This window comes from Pituophis catenifer, unplaced genomic scaffold (assembly GCF_029215685.1).
Source record: "Pituophis catenifer annectens isolate HBS135680 unplaced genomic scaffold, rPitCat1.0.hap2 SCAF_1, whole genome shotgun sequence".
In the NCBI taxonomy this organism is placed as follows: domain Eukaryota; kingdom Metazoa; phylum Chordata; class Lepidosauria; order Squamata; family Colubridae; genus Pituophis; species Pituophis catenifer.
Window position 1 is genome coordinate 235558489 of NW_027256881.1, and position 10954 is coordinate 235569442.

Below are 10954 nucleotides of genomic sequence, written 5' to 3' on the forward strand. Positions count from 1 at the left end.
TACCCTTTCCTCCTCAAGGGATTTTTTTTTTTTTTTAATACTAGAGAACATTGCATCAGACCTACTTAGAGAAAGGAAATAACCAAGAATGCTGTTCTGCTCAGATTGCCTCTTTTTAGCCGTGAATGAATACTCACCATGACCACAGGGCAAATCCTTCAAACTATGGCTTCACAATACCTGAAAGTATATATAAAATACTTCAGTGGTGAAATTCAAATTTTTTTACTACCGGTTCTGTGGGCGTGGCATGATGAGGCTTGGTGGGCGTGGCTTGGTGGGCATGGCAGGGGAAGGATACTGCAAAATCTCCATTCCCTCCCCACTCCAGGGGAAGGATACTGCAAAATCCCCATTCCCACCCCACTCTGGGGCCAGCCAGAGGTAGTATTTGCCGGTTCTCTGAACTACTCAAAATTTCCGCTACCAGTTCTCCAGAACCTGTCAGAACCTGCTGGATTTCACCCCTGGAATACCTCCTTTCGAATTGTTAACGCAGCTATTGCTTTTTCTGGGATCCTGTGGCTGCTTCATAAAGGGCTTTCAGCTATCTCTAAATAGATGCACCACTGTGAGAAGCAAGCAAACCAATACAATCACAACAGGCAGTCCCTGTCATTGGGAGTGAGTCAACATACTGATATTGATTATGTTCTGAATTACTTTGAGAATAGTAGAAGAGCCCTACTTTATCAAGCCAAAATCCAAGATTTTGCTTCATGGGTGGCTACCAGCTGTCAGTAGGAAGGCCCCCAGCATGAAAGGCCTTTTCTCATTCCCAACTGCTACCAATATACCTCTTTCACTGGTGTTGATACTAGTTATCTAAATATTTTAATTAATCCTAACCACTTTCCTTTTAAAAGGGAATAGATACTGGATTTAAAAAACCCCAATACACTACTATTTATAATCCACCCCCTCCCAATGTGGCTGCTTATAATGTTTTGCTGGTAAGTGGCTGATGGATTGTGATGAAGCACGAACTGGATTAGTTTATCTGAGAGGAAATTATAACTGACTTGATAAGTGTCAAATTCAAGCCTGGAATGAAACACAAAATAAAGGAAGTAGGAAATAGTCTCAGAGGTCATATGCCATTTGGGCAAAAACTCAAAGCCAGACTAAGTACTGTATTAATAGTGCCTATTTACATGAACATAGCTGACCTTAAACCACACATTAGCTAAAAACAGTCAGTGCCTTGGACCAGGTCTAGCCTCTTGTTTACAAAAGCCTTTTCATGAGCTCACCTTCTCTGAAAAGGAACACAAAATCACCACCAGTCAGTCAGTTGGTAAAAATTATAGTTATTCATTCAAGAAATATAACAGCATGCCTGTCCTACTATACTACATCTTAAGGAAAAGATACACATATATGCATAAATGAAGTACAAATATGTGTATGAAGCTTTTTCTGGAATTATACTCTGTTTTCCCAAAACTAAGACAGCCCTGATAAAAAGGCCAATCGGGCTTTTGAGTGCATGTGCTAAAATAAGCCCCACCCCCGAAAATAAGCCCACCCCAAAAATATTTAAACGCAGAACTGGAAATCAGGTAAGACGGCAAGAGGAGCACCATCTTGCTCCACGTGCTCCAAAATAATAAGACCTCCCCAAAAATAAGGCCAAGCACTTATTTCGGGGTTCAAAAAATATAAGACAGGGTCTTATTTTCGGGGAAAAACTATATTTTCAGACACAGTTAGGATTATCAGTCATGTAAACTCTTTGTGTAAACTGAAATATGTTTGTACTTTAGCTTCAAATCTTCCCTAGAGGAAAGATTAGAAAAACATGGATGAGCTTCTGTCTCTTTCAACATCTTTGAAACAGAGCATTTTAAAAAGGGAAGATTCCTACAACTTTCTGGATGTTGATATTTCATGCTGTAACAAGTGAACCATCATAAAATAATCCAAATCAATTCAGTTCAACCTTTATTGTCAAAGCACAACACGTGTACAATGAGATTGGCTGAGCCTCCCTTCATGTACCCCTCCAACATAAATACATATCAATAACTCACAGTGAAAGAAAGAAAATCCCTAACCCAATAAATCATACTAATTCTTGATCTTCTCCAGATAAAGATAATTCTTCCTCTGAAGTGAAATTTTCTGTCCAATATTCTAGCCTAGGCGAGAATAATAGATGGCAAAAGAAAAGCTTCACAACTTAAACAGAGGTTTGAAGACTGTTGAATTCTCAGGAACTCAACAGAAAACCCACTCACTTTTTTTCTTGTGTTAACTGATGAGTTTTTCAGTGGATAGTAGAGAGCAAAGGATTGCTCTTTTGCAGCTAAACACCATGGAGAAATGCTGCTCTTCAGCAGGTTCAGGGAGAGAAGAGATAAGCTTCCAGTTTTCCCAGTGACCTTGCTTGAAATTCCCAGTTTCCTTGAAGAGGTCTATCTTACAATGGTATCTTTGCTCTTATAATTGGTCAGTTCTCTGTTTGTTTGTTTTTTAAAAATCAATAATACCATTTTTCCTTGCTTGATAATAAAGCATCATCTAACAATTATGTTTTAAAAAACCAATTTCTTTCTAAAATTAATGTCCATGTGTCAAAGCATGATATTATTATTGGAACATGATCAGGAATTATGGTTCAGTCAATACAGTACTTTTCAAATAAATCAGTCCTGGATCAAGACATCAAGAAAATAATCTAAATGGTGTTAATAAAAACATGTATTCTTGTTTGGTTACATTCAATTGTCTTCATAACAAATCAATGTAAACTGTTATACAGATGTATTATATATATTGACAGATAAATAATCCTGATAGCATCTTCTAAGAAAGATTGTGCATTGTATTGGGTATTGATCTGGATAATTTGGTGGGATAGTGTCAGTTGCAAATGACTTTTTTCATGCCCACCTAACAATATTTTTACTGGATCAAAATTTCAAGAGAAAGTGAATCTCTTTAATTAACTTAGTAAAAGTAGAGATCCTTTGGGAAATATGTTTTTAATGGCTTCCTGTGAGTAATGCAATACTTGCATTAGATGTCTGGGGCTCTGAGGTAGACAAATAAATACCTCCAATTTGTCTGTCTGAATAACTGAAGCACATGAAAACAACAAAGGATGGTCCGATCAACTTCTGAGCATCCTGTTTGACCATCTTCTCTGAACATCCTAAGTGGTACCTGACGAATCCACAATAAAGCATGAAGATTCCTACCATAATTTCCAGGTAGGATATAGTTTTAGAGAAAGTGAGGCTGGGCATTGCAAAACCAGAATTTGGGAAATCTAAATTCTGAGACAATATATGAAATGATGCAATAAGAAGAATCTTCTTGATGAAAGCCAAGAAAGGAGAAAAATAGAGATGCTGAGATGTCAAGCTAGTCTTTAATGATAATCAAACATTTCCTGAGTAGTAACTGTTGCTAAGAAAGATAAGCAGCAGATCTACAGTATAAGCAATTTCTAAAAAGCCACAGTGCTCTTTTCTTCCAAAAGTAGTGTGATTGAAATGTTTTAGTGTTTCATATGCTTGACATTACAGCATCCACACAGTCCTTGCTTCCTTTTTTTCCATGCAAAACTATTAATCCAGTGTTTTGTTTCACTTTAACACAGAATATTTGCTTCAGCAGAATGCCAGCCTGGACATAGTACCTAGAATATTGGAATGATTACAATGGTCCAGGTCATAACAGGAAAAAAAAATCCAATGGTGTCTTCCATTCTTGTAGATCTTACAAGGAAGATAAAAGTCTCTCCAAAATAAGGTTAGCTCAGAAGAGGAAGAAATTAATGCCATTTGGACAATATGGGCCAGATTTTCCTGTCTGACATCTTTCAGAGATGTTGGAGTCAGATCTACATCTCTCAGATTTTGAAGGCAGCTGTTACCCCAGCACAGCTGGGAGGCAACCAGTATAAGAAGGATGATAAGAGAGTTCTCTCTCGCTCTCTCCCTTCCCAAGCACTGATTATACATGTATAAATGACATACTCACAATATAGAATCCTTCTAGCTGAGGAAATGAAAGGAGAAGAAGAAAACATCATTCACAGTTATTTAGTTCGAAGCCCATTGCCATGATTCTTCTCATGTTATGGGGAAAAGGGATTACCTAGCCTGTGTATTCCCAGTCAATTGTGCCTAATGTAGAAAGTAACTTTTGAATCTACCTCCTCAATCTCAAATTCTGGGGCCACAATATTCTAGGTCAAAAGTTCTTTTTGGTATCACATTCTGTCACTGATGACTAGATGAAATTGTTATTGCATTTGCTTCCGTCCTTTCCTAGTTCAGAACTAGTGGATGGAAATCTAATACATTTTACCGCATAACACATGTTATCCTTGATAGCTTGAAGCGATACCTTTGGATTTATTAACATACATACATACATACATACATACATACATACATATATATATATATATATATATAGCCCTAGTTCTGTGAAATCTCATTCACAAGTTTCTGGGCTTTTTGTATCCTGCTGAAAAGCAACAACTCTGTGCTGCAATTTGGGAGAGCACAGAGTTGTTGCTTTTCAGCAGGATACAAAAAGCCCAGAAACTTGTGAATGAGATTTCACAGAACTAGGGCTGAAGAACAACTTAGCTTACATAGGTGGAACCTGGCTAGAAAGAATATGCACATAAAAGCCTATGAAAAAAGAAAAAGACATATATATATATATATATATATATGTAGGTCTTTGGTTATTCGGGTCTTCTCCCACGTAAAATTGGAAGTGTCTTGGCGACGTTTCGACGAAGTCTCATTCGTCATCTTCAGGCTGGTGTTCTCGGCTTCGTGCTTCCAGGAGCTCGAAGTTCTCGAAGCCGAGAACACCAGCCTGAAGATGACGAATGAGACTTCGTCGAAACGTCGCCAAGACACTTCCAATTTTACGTGGGAGAAGACCCGAATAACCAAAGACCTACATACAAACACCCGCGAAAACCTGAGAAAATATATATATATATATATATATATATATATATATATATATATATGACTAAAGATTGTTTGTCTTTAGCTTTCTTTAAACAGAAAACATACCTTGCACGCTCCCAAAAATGCTACTTAGACACCCCTAGAAAGTGCTGCAAAGGAGAGAGACTTATGATGCTGTGAGCCCCAAGGCAATTTTGCTGCGAAAAGAAGAGAAAATAAGAAATAGAATTTAAAAGGACAAGCTTCAGAGTATCCTTCCATCTGGGTGACCTTCAGACAAACTATAACTACCATTATTTGTTGATAACATGAATGAGCATATTTTCAATATTAGCAGATACCCGCCGGATGCATTTGGACATCTTGAGGACCATGAATATGTCCAAGTATTCACAGAGCATCCCATAATGAAGGAGAGGACTGGTGTGATCTCAATCTGGTTTCATGGCCAGGCCTCCTTGGTATACTTATTGTTTTACTCTATCTTTTTTTTGCAGTCAGACATTGTATATGTGCATTTACATGTAATGTAGAGATAACTTCAAGCAATTTGATTCTCACCTGCTCAAGGTTAACTCAGCCTTCCATCTTTCCTAGGTAGGTAAATGAGAACCCAAATTGTTGGGGGCAAAATGCAGTATATAAGTGCTATTCAGTGGTGGGTTGCTCCCAGTTCACACCGGTTCTATAGAACTGGTAGTAAAACCGGCGGGAGGCTCTGCCCACTGACCCTGACATCATAAAAACACTTCTGCGCAGCCCCGTTGCAAATCGGTAATAAAGGTAAGTAGAACCCAGCCCTATTGCTATGCTATTGCTGTGTAGGCTATACGTTTTCTGTCTGATCACAAGGTCTGAGAATGCTGATAATTGTACTCTCATATGTATAGAAGGTTCCAGACTGGAAAAATGTAATCTAGACTGTACAAAATAACCTTCTATATTTGCTTTCACTGAAGGACATTTCACTTCCATAACAAGGAAGCTAAATATTGCAAATGCTTAATTTTTAATTTTTCTTTTTAAATTTTAAATAGTTCTGCCATTTTTATCGAATAAAGAACTGCTTTCTTTTCTTGATACAGTAGCATTGAATGAGTCAAATTGTGGTGCTTCTGAGGATGCCACCAACTGAAGGAACTGAAAGGGGATTCAGATGAAAGACTACTGGCATCTCTGCCCAGCATCACAAAAGCTTCTTGCTCTATTTTTATTTTCTTGAGCCTAGAATAGTTTTTCTTTTCCTGGGCTGGGTTTTTTATTACACCTCCAAATCTCATCTCATCACCTCTTCCTCTCCCTCCATGAAGATGGCTAGAGACAACCACACACAGGTGATAGAGTTCATTTTCTTGGGGTTCACAGATAATCCATACCTAGAAATTGTCCTCTTTGTGGTGTTCCTGACCATTTACTTGACAAATGTGATAGGAAATGTGGGCATGATCCTCCTGATTCTGCTTGATGAACAGCTCCACAGCCCCATGTATTTTTTCCTTTGCCACCTTTCTTTGGTGGACCTTGGTTATTCGACAGCCATTGCCCCACGTATGCTGGCCGACTTCTTGCGACAACATAAAGTCATCTCCTTCTCCAGCTGTGCCACACAGTTTGCCTTTTTTGTGGGCTTTGTGGATGCTGAGTGTTATGTCTTGGCAGCCATGGCTTATGACCGCTACGTGGCCATTTGTCGTCCTCTCCATTACAGTACAATCATGTCAAAACAAGTCTGTTTGGTGTTGGTGGTTGGTTCCTACGTAGTAGGTCTTATAAGCTTGGCATCCCACACTAGTCTGACTTTCAGCTTAGATTACTGTGGTTCTAATGTCATCAATCATTTCTTCTGTGAGATTCCTCCACTCCTGGCATTGTCTTGCTCTGACACTTATGTCAGTGAGATCCTCCTCTTCAGCCTTTGTGGATTCATCGAATTCAGCACCCTTCTCATCATCCTCATTTCTTACATCTTCATCTTTGCTGCCATCTTGAGAATCCGCTCTGCTGAAGGCAGGCTCAAAGCCTTCTCTACCTGTGCTTCTCACCTCACTGGGGTCACCCTCTTTTATGGGACAGTGATGTTTATGTATTTGCGGCCGCCTTCCAGCTACTCATTAGATCAGGATAAGTGGGCCTCTGTGTTCTACACTGTTGTCATCCCTATGCTGAACCCCTTGATTTATAGCCTAAGAAACAGAGATGTGAAGGAAGCATTTAGAAGAGTTATTAGCAAGAAAGTTTTATCCCATAAATAACCATCTATCAGTTGTAAGATGCTAATTAAAAATGTCACAGTGCTTGTTGTATGTAAGGTTCTATGTAGGAATCTACAGTTTTATAGTTAAAAAGCAAATGTAGGGTTTTTTTCACCACGCTAATCAAGCATTTGATGTAAGAAAACATGCCTTCATAATGTGGTTTCTAAGAGTAACATTAGACTTAAAACAATAAATCTATCTCCTGTTATTTTTGCTGTTAAATATATGTATATTTCACTCCAGTCAAAACAACAACCTCCAAATAAGAATTAATAGCAACTGATTTCCAAGTGCTTTACCTTCGAAAAAGAATAAATTTATTGTGCTTTCAGTTTAATGTTGAACAACTGTTGAACAATTGTTTCAAGGCTATTAGATAATAATGATTTACATCAGGGCTGTCAAACTCCCAGCCCATGGGGCGGATGCGTCATGTGCTGTCCATGCCCACGCCCGGTTTAGCGAAGGGGAAAAAAGTCCCATGACAGCTGCCCTGATGACATGATTTTGACACCCCTGATTTATATTATCACTTGGCATCCAAGTACAATATTAAGGAAAAGTTAGTCATGCTTACCTCCCACTGAAATTAATATATTTTATTTTTTATATTATTTATTTTCTTTATTTATTTGTCGAGTACATAATTACAATTACAATACAGAAAACTTCGCTATGACGCTTCCTCTTTGCAGCATTTTTATTCCTCAAAGAGGTTATTTGTAACAGTCTTCACTTCCATGAATTCAGAAACTCCAAGAAAGTAAATTTAAAAAGTTCCAGGTCTTGGTAGCAGAGTGTGTCAACAAGAAAAGGAAAACTGCCTAACTTTACTCTCCTGTTTTGTTTGGAAATGCAAAGCCAGCCAGCATTTCCCTTACAGAAGGTGGTACTCAGGAGTTGGAACAGGGGTGAAATTCAAAATTTTTCCCTATGGGTTCTGTGGGCATGGCTTAGTGGGCATGGCAGGGGAAGAATATTGCAAAATCTCCATTCCCACCCCACTCTGGGGGCAGTCAGAGGTGGTATTTGCTGGTTCTCCGAACTACTCAAAATTTCCGCTACCGGTTCTCCAGAACCTGTCAGAACCTACTCGATTTCACCCCTGAGCTGGAGGGAAATAAACCCACAATATCTTTTTAAAAATGAATAAAGAATAAAAATTAACTTTTCCATGGCTTCAACTTAACCACAGCTGAGTGTGAAACAGATCAGATCAGCTTTTCAACCCTGCTTATATAGTAGGGACACGGGCCTACAGCTGCTTCCAAACTAGGGCAGATTCCTGCCATGGAAACACCCATACTGATTACAGAACATCATCAGCCCTTGAAAACAGGATGTTGATAGTAAAGAAATAGACATTACTAATCAATGATTGATCTATGTTCAACTCCAGGCAAATCCTATCTCATAACATAAGATGTGTTATCCTGGTGTTCAGTTGACTCCCAGAATGAAGAGAGATCATATATTGGGATTGATCTTCATATTCTATGAGGACACCTTACTAGCCATTTTTATAGGACATGTCATAACAAGATGTTCTGTGTCTCATTGTACAATCACATGTTTTAGATTTAGATCTTAACTGGAGATTTAAAAAGCTTTTGCACATGAACACTTGTGCAATGAAAGTCCATTCAGTTTTTAAACTCTGTTTGGAAATTTGACCCAGGTTAAGGCTGATTCACACATCTCTAATTATACTTTTCATGGGAACCTCACCAAAGCAAAGCAATGATCACAGGGTTGTTGCTATAGGGAAAATAGGAAGAGGAAGGAATATTAGGTATCCCTTTGAGTTATTTGTAAATAATAATAAAGGTGGAATAAAGATCAAACATAAATAAATAAATAAATAAATAAATAAATAAATAAATAAATAAATAAATAAAATAAATAAATAAATAAATAAATACAATTTATGTCTAAGGAATAGTGTGACATTTTGAATGTATATTTTATAAATATGAAATTTTATGTAATAATCAATCACTGCACAGTTTATGAACATGAAAAGGCTGCCATAGCTATAAGATTTACCCTGGTTATTCTGATTTTCTTTTTAGATTATTTTACCAGGATAAATTTATAAATCATACATAAATTGTGTGAGTATGTGTGTTGATGAGTCAAAGTGTATCAAAAGTAAGGCTCTGTAAGACAACAGACATTCTAAAGGAGACCATCACATTAGAATTTACAAACATCAGAGAAAATGTTACTATACTTAGGAATGTTCAACTGTCTTGCATCAAATGAGTAAGTGTTTAGGGGGAAAATGGCAAGCAATAAGAACATTTAATGCAATTTATAAAGAGAATAGATAAAATTACAAATGGAAAAATATATAAAACTACAAATAGAAAGAAATATCTAACTGAGAATGAATTTAGGGAACAGGTTCTCAAGTCTATTTTCTCATCAATAAAAAAGGTATTTTTTACTGATTTGTCTGTTCATAGGCAAAGAGGCAGTCCCAGAACCAGCGAAATCTGGGGGCTGGCCAGGGGGACAGAATGTATCTGCCCTCAGTGTGGAAGGGATTGCCACTCTCAAATTGGCCTTTTAGTCACACTAGATGCTGTTTTAGGACCTCTTTCCAGAGCACGATACCATAGTCTTTCGAGCCTGAAGGATGCCAATGAAAGTTCATATAATAGCTAACATTTAATCACAGAATAGCTTTGAAGTTATCACCAATTAAAGAGGTCCCTTGGATGGTATCCTTGAGAGACTTGGATGGTATTCTTGAGAGACAATATGATCTTCTAAATAAATATCCCTCAGCATTTTCCAAACAGTATTTCTAATGTAATTGGGTCCATGTAGAATTTTTTTCCTGAACTTCATTTGACAAATTAGTTCTGGGTTCAGGAAGCATAAGAATTTGATGTTCTGAATGTATATAATTCCAGAATCTACAAGCACAATTGCTGCACCATATCAGAAGTACCATCAAAAATCCACACTGGTTTTTGTTGAAGAGGCTGATCTTCTAACAGATCCAGCTTGATTCTAAACAGGGAAGAAAGAAGGAAAAGCAACCTATCTTCACACTTCTTTATATGACTACAGGTTTGTTAGAGGAGTGAATATTAAATGCTATGAGTTAACAAATAAAATTTTAAAAAGAAAATAGATATTTTATAAGTCTATGAAATTAAGAGAAAGAAAAAGGATGTAATGTATCTGAGGGAGAGTAGACTTATATTGTGGAATAAAGTTGAAATTCACAGGGATAGAAGTGAAATTATGTATTTAAGTATAAATGAAAGAACTATAATTTATTCCAGAATATATGAATTTGTATTATCTAGGTTTCTGTGAGAGTGTAAGAGTATAGAAATCCACAGGTTGACACCAGTTAAATATTTGGCTCCAATAAATGGTAGTAATGGGAAAACCAAAGATGAGATTTGGGGAAGTTGTACAATCTTCTTAATAAATGCAGTCCAGGGAAAAATTATTCCATTAGGTTACATGAATGGATGTACAGCACTGAATGAAGAGAATACAGGAAAAGTAGACCATCTGAGACCTAGGAACAAATCCGAATACTTGCCATAAGAAATGGGCATAAAAGAAAAATATTGTCTTTTTGATGATTGCAAAGGAAATATTTAAAGTGAGCAAATAATGGCTAAGATCAAAAAGATAGAGAAAATGAATGGAAAAAGTGGATAGAATATGTTCAGAACAAATATCAAACTAGAAAGTATCAAATAGCTTTTATTTGAAAATAATGTA

General features: G+C 37.1%; 1 protein-coding gene across 1 annotated transcript; it reads left to right on the top strand.

The window, feature by feature from the left end:
- The first annotated feature begins 6232 nt into the window (after nt 1-6232).
- On the top strand, nt 6233-7198 carry LOC139327560 (olfactory receptor 5AR1-like). The gene has a single exon (XM_070957417.1). It carries the CDS (start codon nt 6251-6253, stop codon nt 7196-7198), a length of 948 nt encoding a protein of 315 aa, XP_070813518.1. The 5' UTR covers nt 6233-6250.
- The last annotated feature ends 3756 nt before the right edge of the window (nt 7199-10954 follow it).